The sequence below is a fragment of the Haemaphysalis longicornis genome, unplaced genomic scaffold (genome assembly GCF_048455015.1).
Source record: "Haemaphysalis longicornis isolate Haplotype H1 unplaced genomic scaffold, Haemaphysalis longicornis Haplotype H1 scaffold_6, whole genome shotgun sequence".
Lineage (NCBI taxonomy): Eukaryota > Metazoa > Arthropoda > Arachnida > Ixodida > Ixodidae > Haemaphysalis > Haemaphysalis longicornis.
The window spans coordinates 22587800-22614596 of record NW_027526407.1 but is presented as its reverse complement, the minus strand read 5'-3'; the positions used below and the strand labels follow the sequence as shown (position 1 = coordinate 22614596).

General features: G+C 42.6%; 1 protein-coding gene across 1 annotated transcript in view; it reads right to left on the bottom strand.

The window, feature by feature from the left end:
* Positions 1-26797, bottom strand: part of Hn (phenylalanine hydroxylase) — a 105213-nt gene that overhangs the window by 37304 nt on the left and 41112 nt on the right. The window contains exons 2-6 of the mRNA XM_077673694.1: positions 15521-15643; positions 11460-11640; positions 8667-8761; positions 3413-3480; positions 2565-2615 (exon numbers count right to left, since the gene is read on the bottom strand). Of these exons, the coding sequence (XP_077529820.1) occupies positions 2565-2615; positions 3413-3480; positions 8667-8761; positions 11460-11640; positions 15521-15643 (518 nt within the window). The remainder of the gene's footprint in view (positions 1-2564; positions 2616-3412; positions 3481-8666; positions 8762-11459; positions 11641-15520; positions 15644-26797) is intronic.

Below are 26797 nucleotides of genomic sequence, written 5' to 3'. Positions count from 1 at the left end.
TATTGCCCATGAATTAAATTTTATGCTAGTTTAGGATACTAGTAGTGGCTAGTCTTTATTTCATCACTCCAGGGTAATGCCTCACCTCTGCTAGCACTCTTTCAATTATTCCAACTGCCAAGAACGCCTTCTAATGTAAACGTAATCATTGTTTCTCTGGAAGCTGTTTTCTGAAGCTATGCTAGAACTATATTGTAGTAATAAATGTGGTGGTTGCTTTTTTAAAATCAATAAAATTTTGTTACAAAAATTAAGGGAAATGGCAATATTTACTGCGCTTTCAAATAAATATTAAGTCACATAACTTCTGCGCCATATTCACGGAAGCATCCTGGTGTCGGTTAAATGCAGATAATAAAAAACACGTGTTTCCTTTAGGAAAGCTTTGAATACAAAATCAAGTTAAAAAAACGGAAGCCAGCGCAAAAAGAAACATCCAGCGCCAGAATATACCGCTTTCCTTCCTGTATATTGCAGGTTGAGAAGTGAAATTGCATCTTACAATGTAAGGTTTTCGGCAAGAAAGTAACAAATCATGGTCGTCATAACAATATTAGGTTCATTTGTATCTATATCATTGCATGACCAAAAAAATGTTTTGGTGCTTTGATTTTACGAACACAATTAGGCATTTTCGATTTCTTAAAGGTAGCACTGGGACGTCAGAGTCCTATAACATGATGTAACAAGCATATAGCGCTATTTGTTTTAATCCTGTGCACAGTTCTGTCATAACCTGAGATGTGCTAACCCAAATACCAACTTTAAAGTTTTTTCATCGACGTTTTGTTGACGGATTGAGCACTAAGTGGAAGGAATAAAGGTAAACGCTCGAACCCGATGGCAACTACAGTTTTAGGAAAATCAATAACGTCTTCGGTTTTTCTCAACCAGCAAAGAAGACGCAATATACATTTTCTAAAACTGAAAGATGGTCTGAAACCAGTACGAGATGCCCACCCGATCTCCTTAATTAGAGTACACGCTCACGCTCTCATATGACGCCAATTCTGGCTCCAGATGTTGTCCCGCGAACCAGCCACCGGAGGCATTGCGCTGCCGCTTGCGTCAGTACCTTCTCATTCCACACTCCTCTCTCCCAGTTTGGTAATGATTAGCTGCGTAGCTGGGTCCTTACAAGAGTGGTTACGTTACTACAGGTTGAGATAACGCCAATAACGTCTTCTCTGTAGTTCACTGCGTTTTCCCTGATTTCAAAGACTTTACCGTCCACATGGGGCCACTGTAGGAACGTACACGTATGGGTCGTTATGTTGAAGGCACACAGTTTACATTAAATATAACAGGGATGCCTTCAACAGAATGGCAGAGAGCCCGTCGGGATCGGGCTTAATTAAACTCAGTAAATAACCTGCTTTAACGAGATCAGAGCGGGCATTGCCACAGAAGGGGTGCTGAGCCTTAATCCGGCTCAGGTAATATGGGCTCGAAAAGCTTGGAAAATTGCACAAACCCAGCTCCGCCAAGCTGCAACTTAATACGCCTTGTGCAGCCTACAGCGGTGTATTTGATTAAGCCGCTGTTCTGGTAAGCGTGGGGACGGAGGTCTGTCCTCTGCCGTGTCACCCGTTTTTTAGCTAGAAGGGAACGACATTAGTGCCCGACGTGAGAACGCTTGGTCAAATTGAATAGTCCTACCTGCCGCAAATCTAACCTGTGGCCAGATGTATGGCGTTCTCTTGTAGTACAGGTGTGTAAGTGCCCTTTGAAGTTTAATACTTCTAGATGGTTACAACTTGTGCTGGAAAGTGCCAGGAGCCCATATAGAGGTCATCTGAGTGTCGCAAAAGCACTTTAGCTTGTCAACACGTTGCGGAGAAGCGAAGTGACCATCTCGTTAGTGTTAACCACAATTATTTGGCTTACCATAACGAACTGTCCACTATGCACGAGTCGCTTTATGGGCGTAAAACCTACAGCTGAGAAATTACGGGGTCGCAAACTTTCTTAACTGGCAGGAGGCACACAGGTTAAAGCATGTAGGTGGATCTGATGCAGGCAGATGGTTGAGGAATTGTTGCTCTGTGGGGTAACTTCGTACATGATGTAAACGTGCCGGCAAAGTTTGAGACATCTCTGTTGAGAGTACTTGAGGTTTCGCGAGAAAGTTTTTTCAGTGAGGTTCTGTAACTTCAAAACGAGATTACAGTCTGCCGCGGATGTTACATAAAGTTCCGAGGGTCTCTTCCAGGAAATTTCCCGAAAGTGGTTGTCGCAAAGTGCTCAGGGTTTTGTTTCTGTCACCGAATGTCTTTGCATCAGTGACGGCTCCATTTTGTGGTTTTGCTATGAAAACATGCCTGACCGTTCGCTCACGCAGTTGAAGTAATCGGTGACATTACAGTCAGTGTCTCGGCTCATCGCACGCGCTGCCGTGCACAGAGAGGTCCAAGGTATCATATCGCGGTATATACTCAGAACCTTATTTGCTTCCTGCTGACTCCAACAAGTGCAAATCAATGCTCAAACTTTGGGTAATACCCAAATCTGCTAATTTTCTGAGCATGACGAGCAGCTAGTTTCGGCCAAGAAGAAATGCTTACCATGTCTTTGTCTCCTCCTCACTGTACTGAACTCTTGGGATAGGCTGTCCACTGGAAATCGTAAAACAATGGGCGCTGAAAAATCTTAAAGCGCAAATGAACGTTCAATCATTGGGGACGAGGACGAGGTTGCGTGCCATTTGCGTTTGTTGAGTGTTGTTCGCAACAATATTCACGCCACCTATCATACATTTAAGGTTAAAATATCTTTATTCTTCATTTCTTGTCACTATACAGTATGCACGTTCCGATTTCACAGAAGTAGAGTGCTTCGGAAGCCATTCGCGACGTGTTGGGGGGCGGGAGGTCAAAAAAGCAACAAAATTGTTGAGGTAGTTGTTTTCTTCCGACTAAGAATAATAAAAACTCAGTAATAATCGTTACGCCCTTTATCTACCATTTACACCGCAGCATATTTGTAAAAACATGCTGAAGTTATATAGGTTGGATTCTTCCCAATCAAATAATTATTCAGAACGCACATGAGGGACACTTTTATACAGTTTATGAAGTTGCGAATATTGGACATATGCACTTTGGACAAGGTAAAAAATGGTATAGGTCAGTCTTTCAACGTTAACATTGATTGTGGGCTCAAGATAGGGAGCGCCAAGTTGAGTATGCAGTAATAAATAAATATTAAGGTCCTCTGAAACAAACGGGGCTTGTTAAACCATTCATAAAAGTTCGAAATTTTTCCGGCTCTGATAGGAAAGGAAACGGAAGTTATGAATAGCCCTCCTAACTTCAACGCAACGCAAAGGAGTTCAATTTAAAAATAAAACAACGGTTAAAGTAGCGCTAGGTACCTCAAAATCAACTCATTCATAGGAAAGAAAATTACTTACTGCTTGTATTCGTAAGCGATGTCCGCGAAGTACTTTCGTCGTTGGCGGTATTTTTCATCAGTGAACCCCTTGGCAAAGAAAAAAATTATGCGTCAAAATAACACTACCATACCAAAAACTTCGTTGGGAAACAAAATCATTGACAGAAATCGTAGGTAGGAATCAACAATGAGCGTACGTTCTTTGCATAAGAAGAAATGAACTTACAGACTTAAGACCGCACTTAAAAACTCATAGACACATGCTAATCCAACGGACCAAGGGCAACCCATTTAACGATATAAGATTCCCAAAAGGAGTAGCATTATTTAGTCTCTTTAAGGTTCGTTACACGACTTTTTTGCGTACAGGCACACTCAACTCACTGTGAAAATGGTTAGCATTCAAAATCAACACATATATTCGCGGCTGGTTGATGTGTGATGTTATTATAGTTGAACATGAAGTTGACCTATGCCTCTAACTGCAAAAAAATGAGAATAAAAACAGAGAAGATCACCTTAGTCTAGTTGAAAAAGTCACAAGAACGTATTTATTGTATTGCATACCAATTTGCTACTCTTGAGTTATCGTTTCTCGTGTGTTGTCGCTGCGCGCAAAGCGAGTCTGGACGATGCAACGTCTAATTTATTTTTGACTGGCGGGTTGGAAACCTTCGACGGAGAAATGAACCAAAAAATACGCCCCCACCCTCCCACAATTGTGTGGTACGAAACTAGTGTAATTTTAACGTGCCTTCAAAGGCTTTTCTAGCATTATAGGCTGAAATAAACTTTGCATGTTAAACAGAATTTATTCTAGCAAGTTTTGATGCTATATATCTTACACTGATGTTCTGAACATGGTGTTACAAGTCTTTTACTCCAATAGATAGCGTTGATCTTCCCACCAATTGTGGCAGGACGGAAGGACGTGTCAGAGCCGTATTCCAAAGGCGCTTGGAATACGGCTCTTGAGCGCGGGTTGAGAGTGCAGGAAGAATTTGGGCGGTTACAAGCATTTTCATCATCCTAGACGGTTCAATTTTATTTCTCGCCCCTAAACTCACCTACGTGCACTGCATATCGGTAACAGTACTACCCTTTCCAAGAAATCTTTAATCTAAATGCGAACCTGAATGTCCAACAAAATTTCGCAACTTTTGCAAAAACTCGACTCTAGTGGTCGTGCCCGGATTGCAAGATATGGCAGCTCAATTTGCCTGCCGCAAAACGTAGACAAATCACTAACGCGTAGAAGGAGCCACGGGGGAGCACTCAGTAAGATGTGCCTAGCGTATAAAATTATTGTCACGTGCCTTGGCCTCTTTGAAGAAGCTGGGAGGTCAAGCACATGTGTGCGTTTGGCAATCGGGTGTGCCGGTCCGGGTGCCGAACGAAGGGAGCAATCCGTGATGGGAATAAAGAATACGAGGACAGGCAGTAGAGGCCATTAAGTGGCCGCCAGACAGAGGCATTATCGCATTTCAGTATCATTTGCAGGGAAGCTACAAGATACGCGGCCAAGCTTTTCCGTCCGACATCATCTGGTGTGTGTACATAGACCAGATGTTTCCCATTAGGAAAACGTAAAGAACACAGGCGCAGCCAAGCTCTGAGAATCTATATTTGTTTCACGGGTCAGAAGTGCCGATTTACAAATGTTTCTAGGGCGGCACGTGCGAGGACCGCCAGTGATCGAAAGTTGGAGGAGGATGTAAATGTATGACCTTAAGGAACAAATTTACATGTATTTTGGAGATCTTGCTTGCGCAGTTTGTTACGTGCCAATGCTATATTTTTTTTCTAACTGTAGCGTAGGTGAGTGGACGTTATAGTACATAAAATAGTTGCTTGCACACGCTTTGAATGCGCTGTACACCTGCAACATGCCCTCTTAATCAATAAAGGTCGGAAACGGGTAGTAACGGCCGTATTTACAAACTCCTTACGAACTTTATTACCCCGCGGTACGGTGTGTAGGCTCTGCCGCTAGCAATTGTATGGTTAAGAAATTAATTGGTTGTAAGAAGTTGCACACACTATATCAAGGTCGTGCTTATGACTAGGTTATGCATGGCAAGTTAGTAAAAGCGTGTAGCTCAGAAGGGTATTATCGCTAAGACTTTCCTAGTAAAAGTAGTGCTGCTTACTACCTGCTTCAGTTAGTAACCCTAACTAGTGCTACATTTGTTACCTTTAGTTACTAAGTACTTAGTGTGTACTGGGACAAGTAACTTTTAGTGTTCCCTTAGTGAATGCAACAACCTTTTTTTTTCAGAGTCAAGGTGCCTACGGATCCATGAAGGGGTGAGTGTATTTTATAGTAAACGAGTTGCTTGCAGATGTTTTCAATGGTCTGTGCACCTGCCAACGTGACCCTTTCACCATTTCAAGCAGCATATACATTCTCAAGGAAAACAAACTCTCTTGCATTGATCGCACTCTTTCATATATACCACATCCCCAGTCACTTTGGTGTCTGGGGAAATGAACTTGTTGAGCCTATTGCAACTCACGCCGCAACGAGGGGCGTAGATGTGCACGGCAAAACCACTTAGCTCATCGCGTGTCCGGCCTTACTAAAAGCTGGTCGCTTAGTGTGGCAGAATTCCTGGTTCGAACATTCACTGCAGTTCAGAAGTGCATCAATGGACCCAGCGTGTTTTAGACATACCCAGAAGTTTCCAATTCCCCAGAAATCTGACCACATTGTTAACAGGCCAAGGACGCTACCCGCCCTACGTTTTACCGCCTGCAACCGCCTTCCAGTGTTTTTGTGGACACATTGCCTGATCTGTGGCTCATTACTTACTGGCCCGCGTTGAAACAAGATCCTTCATCCAAAAATTGCAGAGGCTCACACAACAGCCTCTTGAACTACCAAGCCTGGGATAATTACTTGGTGATAATGCAGAAATTATGATTTCCATAGACTCCTTGGGGAGATCTGTGCCTGAAGTGTGACTTGCTCACCTGCCTTTCTGGAAGCCAGCTTCATCAAGAGACGACGTCTTACGCGGTCATTTGATTTGTGTGGTGCTATGTGTTGTGTAGTGTATTGTGGCAGTGCGGTGATTTGCGGTAACTTTCCAATCGACCCAATACGCGTTATTAGTGGCTCCTGCGTTATCTAAGTGCGATTTGGTGAATGATTAACTCCAGTTTCATAACACAGTGAAGCAGACACGGCAGTGCAGTGAGGTGTATTTACAGTGAATGACTGTAAAATTGGAAATACGATGCAAAGTTTAGTGGAAGATAGTGTTTACTTTCCGACCGAGTACTGTTTCTTTGAACTACGTGGTTTTGTGTCACTTCTAGCTGTCTAGCTGGTTAATTTTTGGTAGATCCGTTTTAGTGTAAATATAGCGCCCGTGGGGCTGCATGCGATGAGAAAAGGATCACTGATGCACCAACCAATTTCGCATAGTTCCAGAACTTGCTGTAATTACATTGTTAGTGTTCTGTTTTGCGTGTATTCTTTAGCGTATTCTCATCTCGTGACGCCCTTCAACTATTTTCACATGTTTAGTTTCATACTGTTAGATTTAAAAATTACTTCTGATGCGTAATGATTCTTTTAGTGTGGATGTAGACTGTAGAGCCCTTGGATGTGGAGTGTAACCTTTCTTGTGTTCTTTTTATTTTTTTACACATAAAATCGGCTTTTTTCTAAAAGTCATTTTGCCCTAGTCCCATTTTATTGATATTGAATCGGTTTAAACATTCGATAGCTGTGTTGGTGCGGGTTGTCCTCGATTTTTTCGTTTGCTTTTTAATGTGCAGTTTAGAGGACAGGAATTAAATGGGATTAAATGGGAGCTTGCGGTTCCATCCAGCTCTTTTCCAGAGCTTTTTCCGCAGGCATCGAGCATCGTGTTCCTTTTAATGCGAAATAAATTATTCACTTCGAATAAATGTTCGCGACTCTAAGTGCGTCTGCACCGAGGCCTAATCATTGTACGCGCCCTCCCCTGGGCTGTCGCAACGAGTACTACAGCACCCTCTGAATTGTAAGGCGTTTCGTCCTTGTTCACTGTCAGCAAGCAAAAGCATCTCGCGCCCGGTCACAGACCTTTGTACTTGTCTGGCCTTATAACAGCTCGTAGTAAAAAGCGAGGGCAGCACGACAACGACTCCTAGTTGCAATATGCGACCAAGCGACGCTTGCTCTAAGTTATGCTTCTCGCGGACACGAGTGCTCGTGCTGGTTTTTGATTTCATCCTTTAACGACCCGTTCACGCTCGCGTCGGTCAACGATCGAGCTCTTGCAAGAAAAAATTGCCAGGCACTACTCTGTTAATGCTAGGACATTGGGAATTTTAACGCTTCCCTTATCTGGCTACTTGCTAAATAAATAACTTCAATCAATGAAGAGAAGGGAATCTGAACGAGAGAAATGCTCGAGAGTTTGGTTACAAACGAGCGTGCACTGCACAACATCTTCTTATTAGCGGAGACACACGCGAAAGCTATGGTTATGTCGACATGCATACAACTTTGCTTCATTTGTATTTCCTTGGCAAGATGTTACAAAGTATACGTCGAGTCCGGTACGCCACAACTGAAGAAAGAGGGGAAATACATGAGTGGTGAAAAGACTGGGTTCGTCTTGAAATAGTACTCCATTAACGATGGGCTCATATATACGCAAGCTAGAATCACCTAAAGGTAAATTTGGTAACAATATACCTTACTGTAAAAACAAAGCACCTGTTAAACCTGTTTTTACCTCGTATTTATTGCAGTTTTATTCTGGTAATTAATTTATCTGTAGGAAGCCGTTCCAGTTAATTTACACTTGCAACTCCGAAATGCGTCGCTGTCTTCTCGGTACTGCTATAATAGTCGCGTCATGCACCGAGCTTGTATTTGCGCTGCCTCAGACGAAAATGTCTTTATCATTAAATTTGGTACAATTTAATACAACGAACTGTCCTTGATGTTTACGTGCTTGGTAAGCTTAAGAGAGGAGTTATTCTATCAAGTGCGAGGCATGAATTCTTGCTCGCTTAGCAGAGCAGGCACCCGAGTTTTGATGATGAAAAATAAACAAATAGATCACAGTGTCTTGAGGTGCAAAGCCGCTTCATTTAAGCTAAGGATGAACCCGTTTCCGATGCTGCCCCGTCACTTTTCTGAATTTTCTCGCATTACCCCAGCCATTGAACGCGTTTTAGATTGCTGAGGGGTTTTGATAATAATAGGGCAAATGTAGGCAGAACAACGTTATAACGATATCCGATTCCAACTGCTTGCCTTCTTTACTCACCGGGTGGTCAGCGTCAAGTTCAGAGCCATAGCTCAGAATGTGGTTGGCAAAGATATCCAGGTCTTTAATCTTCCTCGGAAACCAGGGCACGGCATCTGCAGGCAAAACCAATCAAAAGGCGCTCGGTAACACTTGCATTCCCGTAGATGCTTCATTAGTGAAAATGAGGCCTCACCATCCACGACGTCACTCAAACGGGCACACTGAGTTGCAATATGTCTATAACTTCCTGAGGTAACGAGACAAATACGTATTAAATGCAGAGCATTTCAGTAACTCACGATGTAACCCTTGTTGACGTCCGTAGTCCGCACCGTCGTTGTCCCTACTATATAAAAAAATACTATCTGGCGCCCGGTTTCGATCCCTCGACCCTGCGGGCGGAACGCAATGTACATGGTGCTCTACCCACTGCGCCACAAAGCCGACACAGAATGGGACGCTACGAACGCGCCTTATATCGTTGACTCATTCAAATTACTGCTGACGAGCGCTCTCGCGTCAGCAGTTGCCACAAGTGCAACAACATTAACGTAACGCAAACTACTTAACGTCGTGAGTCCCCGGAAATGCTCTGCATTTGATCGTGCCCCTCGCGAGGGGGATGTTTCACTGTGTCTTCTCTCGGTCGCGGGACCCGTGGCGCCACCTGGCGGAGGCGCGGCACAACTCGTAACACTTTGAAAAGATGCGGCGCCAGCCAGCTGTGTGTGTGCCTGCCGCACTTGTACAAATGGCGAGTGCATTGGCTGTCCACAGAGCAAAGCATTCGTGCAAGTAAGCCGTTGCAGTCAGTCAGTCAGTCAGTCAGTCAGTCAGTCAGTCAGTCAGTCAGTCAGTCAGTCAGTCAGTCAGTCAGTCAGTCTTTCTTTAGGCAGAGGTCTTAATGCCACCCTAAAATTAGTGTTACCAGAAAGAATGTTTTGTAGTTCAGATGCACAACAAAAAATACGGCGGGGAGACAGCAATGAAACGGGTAACACTAGCTGAATGGATAACTTTTCGATAAGGTCAATAAGAGCGTAACTATCACCGTCAGGAAACAGTCCATACTGTACTGCCTTTATGCGACTATCGACGTATGTTATCAATAACCAACTATCAGAAAAACGATCTCCCTGGTGCTATTAGTTGCCAACCGAGACTAAACTGACTGTCGCTGTGGAGCCACCAGTATCATCTGTAAGAAGTTGTAGAGGCAATTTACAGGAATAAATTCAACTGACCAATCCCCTCAAGAAGTATCTTTTCGTGGAGTAGTTCTGTTTAAATTGCAATATAAAGTGGGGATTTAGAGAAGCAATTTGGAAACTCTTGAACACGTAGAGATATCAATGAAACACCACTTTTAGCGGCTGAAGTGATCAGAGGAATTAGGTGTGTCTGACATTGTAATTAGTATCAGGTTCAAGGAAATATAATTGGTGACCATAAAATTACCGTAGCATTTGCTACTTATCCGAATGGGATGGTTTCAATTATGTGAGCACCATTTTTGATAGACTAAACATCCGTGCACCTTGTTTTATTTTTCGTCAATAAGACAGTGAGAAAATATGAACCAGTTTCTTTGAAATATTGATGCTGCCTATTTAAAGCTGAGTTCATCTGGAGGCAAGTTCTTCTCCTTTTGTAACTATCCATCGCATGAACCTCAAAATTTACGAGTAGTTTCCAATCCTTGCGAAGCCAATCATAAAAATCCCGGGCCATCTTTACTAACGTGAAACCTGAGGGGGGGGGGGGGGGGCGCAAATAATGCAGCGTATAAATGTATTCTTGGCACCTTGGCGTTTTTGCCAACAGAGATACAACCATTCGGGGGTAGAGTTCTACATATTTCTTTTGTAAGTCTTGTGTCTTTGAAGCGCGAGGCTTGTGTCTTGTCTCTAGCACGAGGCGTAAACGAGTTTACCAGAGTGTTTTAGTACGCGTTACGGAGCGCTCCAGCGCGAAGTGTAAACGAGTGTCCCGGTGTGCTTTTAGCATGTGCTACATTCTAGTGCGAGGCGTTAACGAGTTTCCCGGTGTTCTAGCACCGTGACCACACGAGACGACAATTACGGAGACGATTACGACGACGACGCCGAACGAATATGCCAACAGCCCCTAACGGGCTCCGCCCCTTACGCTGAGCTTCAACATATTGGGAGCGGCGACAAATCAATCTCTTTAGGCGATTACGAAGACAAGCGTCGAAGTGCACCTCAGTTTGCTGGGTATCGAGCGGATGAGCCCAGTGCGCCTGGCTGAAAGTTTCAAAGGTTACATCCAGTAGGGCATTGTGACTTTGGTTGATTGACTGATCATTGTGTTTAGCGCGCTGAAGCTGCAACTTGTCTAAGACGCGCCCCGTATAAGTAGTCTCGGCATTAATTTTGACCACGTGGGGATCTTTGACGTGCGCCGAAAGCTCGACACACGGGCGTTGTCGCTTTTTGCCTCCCCCAGAGATGGACCGACCGCGGCCGGGTTCTAACCCGCGTCGTTGTGCTCAGCAGCACATCACTTTTGCCAATGAGCCACCGGGCGGGTTATCGTAACTGTCGTACTACCATCGACAGTCTTATTGATATAAGTCGATAGCAGAACTAAAAATAGCGCTGAGAGGAAGATTGTTAGGAGTTTTACTACAGTGATGCAAAAACGCGTATCCAGCAGTGCCAAGAGGAAGGTGATGATAGTGCATTGCCATGAGGGAATGGGCATAATGAAGGTAAATGCTCAACAGCCAAATGTGTCGACAAGTCTGGAGACAGCAAGCTGTACGACGCATCCAATCTGCATGCTTACCCTCGGACTTGGGAGGGAGGTCGCGTGCAATGACCTGCACGTACTGCGACATGCTCTTGATTTTCTCCAAGGCCTCGTGAACATTCCCCTCGCTTGGGTTGAAGTTGATGATGAACTCGTAGCCATCCTTGAAACGGGCCGAAGAGCGCGACTCAATGTGCACCAGGTTCACGTGGTTGTCCTGTAGTACGGAAGATGCATTCCAGTCCCTTTTTTTCAGTACAAACATCGCATTCGATTGCACCAGAAAGAAAAAAGAGCTGCGAGCGAAATTGTGAAAAGCTCCCGGAGCACATAGGCATAAGAAGTATACTGTCTTGATTTTTACTAATGGGCATCTTGGAAGGGTTTCGAAGGAATGGGAGAAAGACACAGAGAAAACGATGAGACCTAGAATAGAGGTTACAAGCACAGCTGTGTTTTGTGAGGTTTCATCAAAGTTAGAGGAGGCACTGCCCACACTCTATATCTGAGAAGTATGTAGCGTTGAGGAAAGTGGGAAAGCCAGCCCACATATTTTTGTTTTGCGCTCCAAGGGAATCAAGAGAACTAAGAAGAGAACCAATTCGGACCCAGAGGAGATTTTGGGCACACGTTAATCTGCAACGAGTGCTTGTTTGCACCTGGTAAAAGGCAGGGAAAGTATAAAGCCCTGTAGTCGTAACATCTCATGGAGCTTGGTTCAATGACGTGCTATAATCTTCGTGTAGTGCGCAGAACTGCTCTCACATCAGTGTAAAATAACCCGGGCCCGTCCGCCAACAATTGGGGTTTTCAGAATTCCTGAATTTCACACAAAGTATTTACTGCACATTCTCGGTGCAGCCACGATACAAACTCATTAGAGGGATACGGAGACACAGCCTTACTGACACTTCAAATAAGTTCCCCATGTTGTTTAAAGGAGCCATGAAGAGAAAACACGTTTGGTTCATTCAAAAGATTGTCTCGTTAGAATCATACTGACACCACTTTTAACGTAAACTTCGCTCAAATAAGCTACATAATTAGGAAAAACGGGAACGGTCATGCGACCCACCAGCTCATTTCCCGCAAATGAACCTATGTCGTCACATGAGCTAAGCTCTGCGATTGGCGGAGGCTGGCAGAAGCAGACGCAAATTAGGTAGAACTTACAAACTAGACGAACGAGCGATTTGCGCTTAAATTTAGGGCACATTCTTTACAACGCAATAAGAATGATGGGACAAACAGTGGAAGTTACGAAAGCACATCTAAACATAGAAGTACTGATGCGTTCTGCTGTTCGTACTGCGCACAGCATGCTTGTTTAGCTGCACAGCACTACGGGGCTTGGGGTTGTCTCAGGCGACACTGGCCGATTGACGCAAGCAACGGTGTTTTACGTGACCCCATTTGTAGAGCGAGCACTGTTTCAGGGAACGAATATTTTCTCCCAGAACAAAAACAAGCCAGGTTTAAATGCGGGCAAAAACAAACCAAACGCTTGCCACGGTATGGTGGCGCCATCTAGGTTACGGAACGTAAAGAAACACGGGAACAAACCAACACCGCTGTACAGGGCGGAGACAACCTTTGAACGGTCCCGTGCCGCCGCAATTGGGCCAACGGGCTCAACGCGTTATTCTTTTCGTTTCCCACGAGACCTAGCAACGCGAAACAGACAATATGATTCAAACTTCTTCAGTAAACCGCGTTGCGGCGATAATTTTAGCGCGGTTTTGACACAATGACTTGCTTCGGCGGCGAGCGAGCAACCGAAAATGGCGGCGCCAGCGTATACGTGTCTCTACCCTGTACGGCGGATGCGTGAATGAAGGTACTCTAGGCTGCAGAGCGGTCGGTTCCAGTGATGTCACTTGGGACCACGAAAACGCACGATTGAGCGGGAAAATCAAAATTTTAACCTAAATTGTTTAATTTCTCAGTGAATAAAGCACCGTTTGTATCCGGACAAGCGCTGGGGGCACTATAAAACACGAAATCTTTCGAAAAAAAACTAACTTGCATTTTCTCTTCATGGCTCCTTTAAGGATGTTCGATACCGCTGCCAATACTGAGCTTCACTCAGAAATCACATACAAATGAGGAGCATTTTTGCCAAGCATTCCCCCAGCCAGTACCGCGTAACCCCCAGAATTTCCACAAAAAATGCGGATATCGCGGAATTTCTACCTGCAATCGCTACAATGGCGTTCATGAAGATAACTCGTCGCGTGAAATTTTGATAAACAAAGAAATAGCAAAAATATAAAACAAAAAACCAGGGAAAGGGGAAACGTGTAACGCCCTGCATTTCCACAATAATGCAGATTTCGCGAAAGTTCCACCTGTAATCACTATATTAACGTAAATGACGATAATTAGACGAACAAAATTTTGAAAACTAAAAAAATAAAAAAAGTATGAAATATTTACGAAAAATGCCGAACCCTGTGACGCCCTGCCTTTCTTAAATAATGCAGATTTCGCGAAAGTTCTAAAATAATCGTTTGAATAACTTAAATGAAGATAAATGGTCCAACGAAATTTTGAAAAATTAAAAACTATAAAAAGTATAAAAATTACGGTAAATATCAAAACGTATACCGCATGCCATTTCCTGAATCATGCAGATTTCGGGAAAGTTCAACCTGTAGTCGTTGTAATAGCCTAAATGACATAATTGGTTGAACGAAACATTAAAAAACTAAACAAATACAAAAATATATTATAATTACGGAAATGGCGGACCGTGTAACGCCCTGCATTTCCACAATAATACTTTCTTCGGGAAAGTTCCAAATGTAATCGCTGTAATTAGGTAATTGGAAATAATTGGTCGTAGAAATTTTCGAAAAACTGAAAAATACGAAAAATATAAAATAATTACTGAAAATGGTGAAACGTACACCGCATGACATTTCCACAATAATGCAGATTTCGCGAAAGTTCAACCTGTAATCGTTGTAATAGCGTAAATGGATATAAAAGGTCGAACGAAATTTAAAAAAAAAACCACAAGAAATAATAAAAATAAGAAATAATTACAGAAAATGACGAACTGTGTAACAACCTGCATTTCTATAATTATGAAGATTTCGCACAAATTTCACCTGTAATCGTTATAATATCGTAATTGGAGATACTTGGTCGTATTGGATTTAGCAAAAAAACTAAAAATGTACGGAGAAAACTTTCGACAAGCGGAATAAGAATGCTACGCAATAGTAGATAATTATCTGAATTTCTGCAGAAGATTATCTTAATTAGGGAAGTAAGGATTACTCGCATATGATATGGCAAAACATTTTTCACGTATTTGAGGGGAACCAGCTGCCAAATATTATATCTTAAAAGTAAAAAAAAAGTTGGAGGGGACATCTGCGTTTCTGTCTTAACTTGCACCATGTAAACGTTGTACTCTGTCGCCGAGCGAATGTTTTGAAACGCACCTGCTCCGTTTAGGATTTTTGCTCTCCACGCTCTGCATAGTTTGCTAGAAACATAGTTTGCTAGAAACAGTTTGCTAGACAAAGCCTGAAGAAAATCAAAACGTAATATGCAAATCGGTGTAATTACAATTTATGTGCGGTGTGGTATTTCTAACACACATTTTGGTTTCTTTCTTTACAAGATTTAGGCCTTCGGTCAGTTTTTGATAGCCAAGCTGTATGTTTTCACGGATTTGCTTTTTTTGTTAATCTGCGTTATCATGGTGCTAGATGTTGTTTCGTAGCTGATTCATTTCCTTGGAGCCTTGATGAGTGTGTCTGGTATCGCACAGTCAGCACCTAAGAAAAATCGCAGAAGGAGCCTAGTAACGCTATGTGGTTAAAAATGCGTGCGTTCAAAAAGTCCTCCTCGTCATAAAAACAGCAAAACATTGAGTTTTATGATTTTATATTACTTGTGCATAGCACGCCATGCATTATGATCGACGAGACATTTCACCTCTAACTACCGATCGACTCTTAGTAACACCAAGTTCCGCGGGTTTCCAGCGACCTGTTTTGCTCTATAGTTGAAGTTAATTCGGATGGTGCCTACACGGGGAAAGGCATGTCGCAGAAAGTTCCAGCAGAGCAACAAACACCAACCTTGAATATCTGTAACGCTCTGGCCAGAGCGCCCACTTCTTCTTTCAATGAAAAGATCACCGAGTTGGCGCTGCTGTTCACAGCCTTGGGTTCCATGATGTAGCCCTTGGAGATCCGGGTCGGCTGCGCAAATTTGAAATATATAGCAATGCATATTTTCAGAGAATTGTAACGTTGACACACACCACATAAAAACAAACAATGATTGAAATATTTTGAACCTTTATAGAAATGGTTGGTTTACGCATGCCTGTAAAGGACGAATTTCTGAAATATTATAATAAACAATTCACTCGGAGCAGGCCCTGCCTGCGATTTGTCAACTTGATTGATTGATTGTGGGGTTTAACGCGCCGACGCAATGCAGGCGATGAGGCGCGCCGTAGTGGAGGGCTTCGGATTAATTTTGAACACCTGGGGATCTTTATCGTGCGCCGAAATCTCGTACACACGGGCGTTTTTGCTTTTGGCCTCCATCAGAAAAGCGGCCGCCGCGGCCGGGAATCGAACCCGCGACCTCGTGCTCAGCAGCGCAACGCCTTAGCCACTGAGCCACCGCGGCGGGTGATTTGTCAACTTTGTGAACGGCATCTGTACATTCTGGCCAATGTACAGATGCTGTTTTGTTTTCCTGGATAAATTTGAATTTAAATTTAAATTTGAAGGCGTGAGTGCTTGCGTTTAGCCCCTCGTTATATCGGCAAACATAAATAATCAATTCTGGAATCTGATTGTGCCCGTATATATGGAGAAAGTCATCGGTTAAAGGGTGAGTAGTCGGACTACATTATGTTTTCGCAAAAAGTTATACAAATATATAATGCCTGAGCCATTTAAAAGGGGAGTTTTGGCGGAAGAGCCTCAAAGAGCTTTCTCAGAGCAGCTGTAAGACGAGATCACTGCTTCCTAGCACATGTGAATAATATTTTATACCTTGTTTTCCGGCTAGTAATTCTTCGTCACGTACATTTACGGTGATGCCGCGGCTCAGCTTGTGACGCCAGGATATTTGCAACAACAAATGTAGGTCTCTTGCGACAGAACAGAAAATTTTATTTGGCAAAAAGGATTCACGCTCTTCATAAACGTATATTGCACTCGAAGTTCATGCAGACTTGTGCTAATGCATTAACAATAGTACGCCGAGTGACAGCAGAACTTGGTACCTCAAAAAAGCTCGTATCATAGCCAATTTTGCGGTGTAATGTAATGACCAACTTGAGTTACAGAAATGATGGGTAAAATATTTGCCATCTAAGAAAGTGTAGATTTCTTAGTTCTGGTATTTGCCCCAACTTATCGAACACCCTTCAGACAGAAACTCGTGTTTGTGCGGCAATCTTGGAACTTAGATTTAACAACTCAAAAGAGTCAAACAGCTCCGCAAAGCTGCAGGGAAATCTGTTTTGTTAAAATGGAGAAGCCAGCCAAGCGTTGCGCAAAGAAGGCTTTTATCGATTTCTGATCGCAACGTACTTGCACAAGCCATCAGTGGCAGGCCGCCCGGGACCCGACAACACACGATGCTATCGCGGCTCAGCAGTGGAACGCCGGTAATTTGTACCACAAAGACGCACTATCTCTTCCAAATGCAGCAAGAAAATGACGCCTCATTAGGCTAAGCGAACCACGATTTGTCACGTGCATCTGTTTAAATGAGAGTATGATAAAAAACAACTGCAGTTTTGTTTTTCTTTCTTTCACCTAAATGGAACAATGCACGAAGCCTAAAGAAGAACATCGACACAATCACTAATTTTATAGCTTCGCTCAAACATCCTTTCTCGTTCATATGCATATCAGAAACCTGGCTTTCTGATTCTGACCGCTATATGTACAGTTTCCCGTCATATCAAACCGAGTATTGTCATCGAGCATCAGATAGCCATGGAGGAACAGCAATTTTAATTTCCCCTAATATCTCATACACGCGTAGAAAAGATCTATCGTTTACTACTACTCTTTGCGAATCAGTGTTTATCGAAACAGATAGGTCCCTCCTTCCACATAACAATAAAAATTTTGTCATTGGTTGCATCTATCGCTCCCCTTCATCTTCTCTCATTGAATTCCTGCTTAACCTTGATACCATTCTTAATCAGCTAGCATTTGAGAACAAGGACGTTTTGTTAGTTGGCGATCTAAACATTAACTTGCTTGATACCGATTCTAACTCATTTGCTGCATATACAGACTGCTTTAGTGGATTCGGATTCGAATCTCTGATACATTCGCCTACCAGATGCGTGCGCAATGGTCCTTGTACTTTATTAGATCATGCTTTATCTAAACCTATCACCCAGACCTTTTTCAGCGGTTCTTGACACAGACATCAACGATCATTTTCCTGTTTTGCTTATTTTTGACGCGGACGGGCCTGAAAAATGCAGTTCTCACTTTACATCCGTATTTGATTCAGTAAAATTTAGAGACGCTATAAGGGCGACTGACTGGCGTATAATTAACTCTTTGGATGATGCAGATGTAGCACTGCAGCAGTTTTCTTGTGCATTTTTAAAAGCTGTGTCATCTAGCACAACTACGGTTAAATGTAAAAAAAGATTCAGCTACCCTACTAATCCTTGGATTACTAATGGTCTTTTAGAAAGCATGCGAAAGAAAGATAATCTCCACAAAAAAACCAAAAAGCAACCCTTCAATTCCAATTTAGCTATACGTTACAAGAAATACTTCTCCCTCCTAAACATTATTTTAAAACAGGCTAAAAAACATTATTATGAGAATGAATGTGCTAAACACGAAAATAGCCCCAAAAAACAATGGAATTTGTTTAACACCTTTCTAAACACGACTACAGTTAATGCCTCAATACGAAAAATTACCCACAATGGAACAAACCTAAATCAGCCCACTGACATTGCGGAAGCTTTTTGCGATTATTTTCCTTCTATCTATAACAATACCCCTCAGTCTGCGAATGCGCAACTTGGTATGCACCATGCTAGCCAATCTTTCTTTTTATTCCCTGTTGCACCAGAAGCGCTGTCTACGCTTGGTGCATAAAAAACAGGAGCCCAGGCCTAGATAACATTTCAATTCGCCATTTGATGTTAGTTACCGATTTAATTGGAAATACACTCAGCCATATAATAAATCTTGTATTTAGATCTGGAACTTTTCTATCATCTCTAAAGAAAGCGAAATTGATACCCATTTTCAAAAAAAGCGATCGATTATTAATATCTAATTACCGCCCCATTTCCATTCTCTGTTGTCTAAGTAAACTTATTGAACAGCTATTTTCCAAACGTCTCAACAGCTACCTCACTACGTTTAATATACTTAACCCCTGTCAATTCAGTTTCCGGTCTGGACGTTCCACTAACCTAGCTTTACTTTCGTTAACTGACTATATTAAGAAATCAATTGACTATGGAAATTTTGTTGGTTCAGTTTTTTTAGACTTTACTAAAGCCTTTGATACCACTAATCACCAAATGTTGTTTAATAAATTAGAAGCTTATGGCATAACAAGACCTGCATTATTATTTTTGAAAAGTTACTTACTAAACAGACAATACACTGTATATGTGGCTGATGCTTTCTCTGATACAAGAACGTTTCATCAAGGTGTACCCCAGGGATAAATCTTTGGTTCTTTACTTTTTATTTTATATATTAATGACCTTCCAGATTGCGTTAATTCCTCTCACTGCGTCTTGTATGCGGACGACACAACCATATCATTATCTAATAAACTAATAATTTCCCTCACCTCTAACTTGAATGCATTGCTGAACAATGTTGTAAACTGGTGTCATAACAATTACCTAATTATTAACCCGGAAAAAAACTAAATTTATGGTGTTCAAGTCATGTCAGAGCACTATCAGTATTTTTCAGGAAATAAAACTTGAGCCTCATTTAATTGCGCCATGTGACCGAATTACATTCCTTGGCATTCATCTCGACCCTATCCTTACATATAAATCTCACCTTTCCAATCTCAAGCAAAAAACCGCTTTCGGCATTCGAGCTTTAATCAAGGCTCGCCGCTTTTTCCCTCATCATGCTTTGCTGTCTTTATATTTTGCTTTTGTTCACAGTCACTTCCATTATGGCATTATTTCATAGGGCAACGCTTGCTCTTCTCACGTTTCATCGGTTCAACACATTCAAAATCAATGTATTCGCATTATAACGTTTAGTTCATGTCGTTCCTCTGCCTCAGGTCTACTACGTCAGAATAACATACTATCAATTAATGCAGTATTTCATTACAACTTGGGAATATTTTTTTACAAATTATTGCACTGTTACCATTCACATGATTTCATTGATCATGTTAGTTTAAGAAGCAAAAGCGTCACTAGATTTTCAAGTAATAATACTTTCTTATTACCAACGGTTCGCACTAATTACGGTAAGAAAACCTCTTGTTTCGCAGCTGTCACATTGTGGAATAATTTGCCTGTCATGATCCAATCATCGTCATCTATTACGTGCTTTAAAAAAACCTTAGAGAGTTTCTTTGATTTAATTATTGCCCTGTTTTGTTCGTATTTATGATAGTTTTACTCTTATGTTGTCTTATGCTTTTATTTCCTTCGTGTTATCCTTAAATTGTTTGTATAACTTTTAGTATTTATTTTAGGCTTACTTTTTGAGTGTATGTACATTATAGATTTACTTCACTTGTTTTTTATGCTGCTTTGATTATATGATGAGCTCTCACGTCCATTTGCTGCTTTTACGAATGTGTTTGTGCATTCATAATCGAGGGTCCCCTTACAGTCTGTGGACTCTGGGACCCTCGTCTGTATATCAACATGTTTGTACTGTTTTTTATGAAATAAATCCCCCCCCTCTTGTAAGCAGATATTCTTTCATGATAACCATTTATAATGTTTCAAATGTTACTTCGAGTACAAATATACTAAGAAATAAACTAAAGGACATGACACCATTACTGAGCACAAAGATATGTTAAATACATGTATTGTGATTTTTGCTTCACCAGTTGCGTAACATAGTAGCTTCCTCAAAGAGAAAATTCGTGCTGTGCTCAAAGAGAAAAAGCTGAAACTAACGCTGCCACCAGTGGGAATTCAGTCGACACAAAAGGGCATACGCTGAGCCACGTTTCCATGAATTGTTATCCAACGAATGCGAGCCAACAGCGGCAAACAAAAACATGGCACTGCCCACATGTGGAGGCGACCGGGTCTCTCCTGAACTCTGGCAAGAAAAGGAAAAAAACCCGCAATTACTAAAGCAGTGTTGAAAGGCTCTCTCTGGCGCCAAAAGCTTAACCGGAAGGCAATCCCCACTCTACATGTCACCCTAAATTATGTGTTCCACCCTCACAGGACTAACTTTTCCGGATCCTGTCCGCTTCCGTCCGTTCACTGGTCATTAGCACGGCAGCAGGGCTCGCGAACTCCGCGTGTAAACAGGCCCCGGAGCAAGGGCGTTAAAGGCTCTTCCAGCTCAGAGAGGCCTCGAGGGTTCGCACTGTGTCCGCCACATTCCACTGTCACGTGTCATTGGGTTTGCAAATGGCCCCCTAATTAGACGGGAAAGGAAAGACCGCAGCCCCGTCGCGGGCCATGTGAAATGAGCCTGCCTTGAGGAAAACAGCGACGAATGGGCCCCACTAATCTCTGTGCGCTCCGCAGACCCAAACGCATTGTAAACAGGAGCACGTGTTGTTAGATTGGTCCTTCGGTGCTTATCTTTTTGACTCGTTTCTCTCTGTCTGTTTGTGTCGAGGGGTGGCTGAAGGTGACCCTTGGTGGATGTGTGGTTCGTTGTTTATCGACCTGTCCTTTCGCTCGCAACAAAATGTATCATATGTGACCTTTCACATTAGGAAGTATAAGTGGTTGAATCTAGTGTAAGTGGTTCAAAGGATAAGTGGGCCGGATAACAGCCCACGTTGAACTTAAAAGTTTTCACCTTTGTGCGGCTGCATTAAGGGGAGTTCTGTGGGATTATTGAAGTAGTCGTCTGTAAAAAAACAGTGCTTAGAGGAGAACAGAAGTGACAAATTACAGCGCTCCTGTTTAGCACTCCATTCGTGTTCGTCGTTGGGCGTTTTTTTTTTGCTTTTAAATACGCGTACCAAACTAGCCCAGCGTGAAGCCTTAAGAAGTACTTGTCCCAAAATAGTATTGCAACACAAAGGGCCAAAAAACACATATTACCAAACGAAAGAATAATGTGGACGGATGTCCCCTCTGACTCCGGGACCTCCTTCTGAAATCTTCTATTGTATACATTCTTGTTGTAACACAAAACGAAATAAATTCAAACAAAAACAAAAACAAATAAAAAAAACAAAAATCTCAATCGCTTTAACTAATAGCATGACGCATTTTCGTATTTGTGGGATGCCCTGAAATGGTCACACTACTTAACTGCCCCGAAATTCTTTCTAAGAGCTTACGATATTTTTTTTTGTGTGTTCAAAAGGCAACATAAAATTACTGAATTTTGATCACCGCAGAGATATAAATGTAACCGCCATAACGGGTCTTTTAAATGAAATTTTAATGACTCTGAAGGAAGGTTTGATGAATAATGGGTTCGGATCACTTTTTTACGGCTTTCGTCGCAAGTGAACTTGCGAATTGAATTGTCAACGCCCGCAGTACAATCAACATCTCATGTTTAGCTAGGTTTTCGCAAAGTGACAAGCAGGTTTACAGTGTGCAAACCAAGCTTCTAGGACCTCACAGTGAGCACAAATTTTCTGTTACGGCTGCTTTGTTGACCTTTTGCGTTCCTATGAAAATCTAACAGGTGCCTGCAACAGAGAGATGTGTTTGCATTCTTGCGTATAAGGTCGCTTACGAACCCTAAAGATGGCAATAAATGAAGTTGCGCAGTTGCAGATGTAGTAAAACATTTCCTTTTTATTTCTCGTTGCGAATCAGCACAACGGGTTCCCGGTAACTACTTTGCTTTGTAAACTGAATATCGCATTTGTCTTGGCATTTAATTCTTTAGTATTGGTTAAAAATTGAAATTCTGTGCATATAGTTTTTTTTCGGGAAGGGGGGGGGGGGGGGCTGCCAACGTTGCAAGAGCAGCGAGAAGAGAACGCATGTAACGCGAAAAGCCAAACTATGGTTATCAGTATTACTTACAATCGAAACTGCACTAGGCGTCGTGTTCTGTAGCGGTGAAAAAGCAGTACGTATTTTCAAAACTGATTAACCCCCCTTTGGTCCGGGATTGTCCAGAAATTGTGGCTCGCCTTTTTCAAAATTGTATTGAAAGCAAACATTGTGGGGAAAAAAAACAGCGAGTCATGGCACACACCCCTCATACATGTGGGCAACAACGTGCAATATATTACGCGTTTTCTCCTCTTTCTTTAAACTTAGTTCCACATTAAGAGGTTAAGACGGGACCATACTAGGCATTTGGTTATGCTGAGTGAGACACGTTTCTGGACAAGGTGATTCATGTCGGATTTGAAAATGATATATATGAAAATGACACACGAAATGCCACATGACAGACGCAAACTCACAACTGCTTAATTTTACCGAAAAATCCCCCCAAAGTACTCTTGCGCCTCCATAGAAACATATTTTAAATATTACGTAAAATTATCAACTCGATACAGTTGAAAAATGGTTTATTCTTCCTTTTCAGTATAAACAACGACTGTCCAAAAATGGTATTTAGTTTAGAAAAGGTACGGGAAGGACACGATCACCCAGGAGCTTGCGGGTGTAAAATACGTGTCCGGTAATGTATGGGCGATAGCGAACGGGTCTTGTGCAGTGTAAATGTTTTTGTTTGTTTCTTCTTTCTATAAGGACACAGCGCAATTTTACAAGGGTGTGGAATTTGCACTCGTATGCATAGGTCTTGTCGCTTCTTACCCGTTTCGCGTACTAAACTTTTATCCTTTAAATAATCGCCACGCCACCTTCAAAAAGCACCCTTCGACGTTCCCGAAACGGCAGACGACTGCACTCAACAATTAGAAAAGTGCAATGTGTGGAAGCAATGTTTATAACACGTTTCACACTCAAGCGGTGACCAGGGCGGAGGTGTTTCGTGGAATTAAACGAGCTCATTAACCCGTAACGGCCGCTGATTATTGTGTTTCTAGAGGAAATGCGCAAGCAGAGGTAACAATGTCATTGCTTACTGCCAAACGAGCACACATATTGGTTGTTCTGTCGTGTGCAGCACGCGTCTTGCGCCGCACGCAACGTGAAAAAGCAGACGACGCGAGAGCGCCGTCCACACTAGGAGCGGTTCGTCCCGCCACCGCCAGGGGCCGACTGTGTTCGCGCTCGGGGTGAATAGCGACCGACATTGGTAAGTAGGAGCGGAGCATAGGAGAAAGCGAAAAAGTCTGGCAGAAGTCTCACTTGCAGCGAGCTATTACATTAAGTACAGTTCAGGGGACATCAGCGTGTAGAGGCGACGGTAGTGTGCGCAGAACTTCGTGTTTCAGTTTCGCTGGTTCCATCAGTGCGGAGTGCATGAGTGCATTTTTAAAGACGAGAGCCTTTCTTGCGCTACTCAAACACGAAAATATTACCCAGTCTGTCTGTCTGTCTGTCTGTCTGTCTGTCTGTCTGTCTGTCTGTTTGTCTGTCTGTCTGTCTGTCTGTCTGTCTGTCTGTCTGTCTGTCTGTCTGTCTGTCTGTCTGTCTGTTTGTCCTTGGTTCAGCAACCCAGCTAAAGCTACTTGAACAAGAAGGCTATATCAGCAAAACTTTCCCAAACTATTTGATCTGAAAACACATTACATACTTTTCTACATTGTTTCGCCAAAGGAAAACACAACATATTTGAGGCAAAACATCAATACTTGACAGGTATTAGCAATGTACTTTTAATTAAAAATAAACCGCTGCTTCATTTAAGCCAAAGGAAAATCGAAACCCGCATTGAAAACACTGTCTTCACCGAAAAATGCAAAAAGCGGTCGCGCGCGAGCCTAGGCCACCTGGCGTCATTCCAAAGAAGTGCAAGAGCAACGCAAGGTCCCAGTATATGGAGCACGAGAACTGGAACGCGGGAAAATTGAATGGTCTTCAGCAAACCTCCGCTATGTTTACTGTGGCAAAGCGACACTGAGGGAAATCGAGTGAAAGGTGATCATGAAAGAGAAGAGAGGCATTTACGGGGCAGAAATGGTGGAGGAGCGTCGATTCTCGACATTTATTGCGAAATCAGCAGTTACATTTTTTTTAAATCACACACATCTAAACAACGAGGCATGTCTGCAATCACCAATGCATTTGGGCGGGCGTCGGGATCATCCAATAAAGATAAAAGAAATTTTCGCACGCACATCTACCAACCAAAGTTCTTTTTTAAACCACAATACGTTAGCAGTAGAATTTATGCTCTCGTAAGGTAATTCTATTGCTCATGATAGAAGTTTTTCCCCTTTTCTGCGGTATTATATTTGTAGTTTCGAATCAATTCACTGTGGCTTTTTATGCGTTGCAATGCTATTTTATAGCGCACTATATTCTTAAGTGTAGTTGATGCCCTGCGCTGGGTGTACCAGGTACGGTGAAAAACATTGCTCTTGAGCGCTGCATTTGCCTAACCCTGATATAAAATTTTAGCACTCTCGTCGTGGGCTGAAATTGTGTGGCTACCTAATGTTGGAATGCCTTTGTTTTTTAAAACTTTTTTGCTTCTTCTCTGAAGTTTGCGAACTTTTGGGTAATATTGGTCATTGGTCTCCTTACTATAATTTTCACCAGATGTAGATATGTAAATGACCATATAAATAAAAAGTTACTAGGCTATACAAATTGTACAAGAATTAGCTCCGCGAGAATGCATATTGGCTTTACTACTGTTTATGTTTTAACTTGTTAATTTAAATAAGTTTTTCGTGCATTTCCTTTGTAACGGGGCAATGGTAGCATGGAATTCCTTACGCATTATCTTATATAAAGCCTTCCTCGTTTAACGTCAAGTATTTGCTGAAATACAATAAGGTACGGAACGCCCTTTTTGTACACCAAGAACAAGATCAACAAAGAATACCTTATTCGGTTTCCGTGAGCTCTAAACATTTTACGAAGTAACCTAAAGAAATTTTCGCTTTTACTTAGACCATTACATGTACTTCGCGCTAGGAATACGCTAATATTTCCGCAGTACATGTTCATCTCCTATTACTACTCTAATATTTCATATAGAGTAGAAGCATGTGCTGTTAAAATCCTTTTTTTTCAAGATGACATGAACAACTTCGTTACTTTTCGGGGCTGTCGCTATTAGCGTAATTTGGTACGCTACTAGCTACTACTACTTTGCGTTGCAATCATTAGTTGGCGTCTTGCAGCTGATTACTTTCACACAAAGGACGAATCCTGAGAGCTCGAGTGTACTGTTGCACGTAAACAGGAGCCCAACTAGTTAGGACTCTGAGGGGTAAACTGGAACAGGCTTTCAGAGGCACGTATGCACGTCTATAGAGCCCTAATGCACTTCCCATACGCCATTGTTGGTAAAGATCTTCAAACTTCCCCGTACAAAGATAGAGGGTCAGCCCACCCGGCAAACACCCGTTATGGCATTTAAAGTGGTGCTTTGTTGACGACGCCCGTGTTCGCTCACCTGTGTATGCGCGAAACCCCGAATGCCTCTTGAGGGATTTCAGGCGTTATTTACTAGTGTTTTAATGATGCCCTTATGAATCTTCCACAAACATTGATAGTCAAGAACCCCGTACACTACATGCATCTCAGTGGTCGCCCACTACATCGCTACGAATTGTGCGCCACAATTCTTAAGCGTACGAGGGTAAGTGCGCACGAGTGAGAAAATCAGAAGAGCAACAACAACCACAATATTGTTTTTGAGTAATTCGCGACTGCCATACCTTCGCGAATGCTGTACCTTTTTCGTGCGCTCGCACTTCATCACTGCCACCGAAACAGGTGGCTACAAAAGAAACGTCATGCACTAATTCAGCACTACCTTTATCCCCTCCTGCGGTGTCACCAAAACTCGCGGCGGCTGCTTTCACATGGGTTACATCCTCTCGTCAGACATAGTCGGCGAGCCAGACCGGAACACAACTAAACCAGGACGCAAAACTCCACCGCACCGTTACAAGTTGACAGAATCAACGAAGAGACAAGTTCCGGCAGCGAGGCAGCATAGTCAAACATATATAGGAGCCTCAACGTGACGCAAGACGCTCCGAACTCACCACGGCCGTCATCTTGTATTCCGAAATCGATCAGCGTGCGTCAGGGTCCAGCGCTGCGGAACGTGTCTGGTCTTTATGAGGGGCGCCGGCGGCCCTTGTGT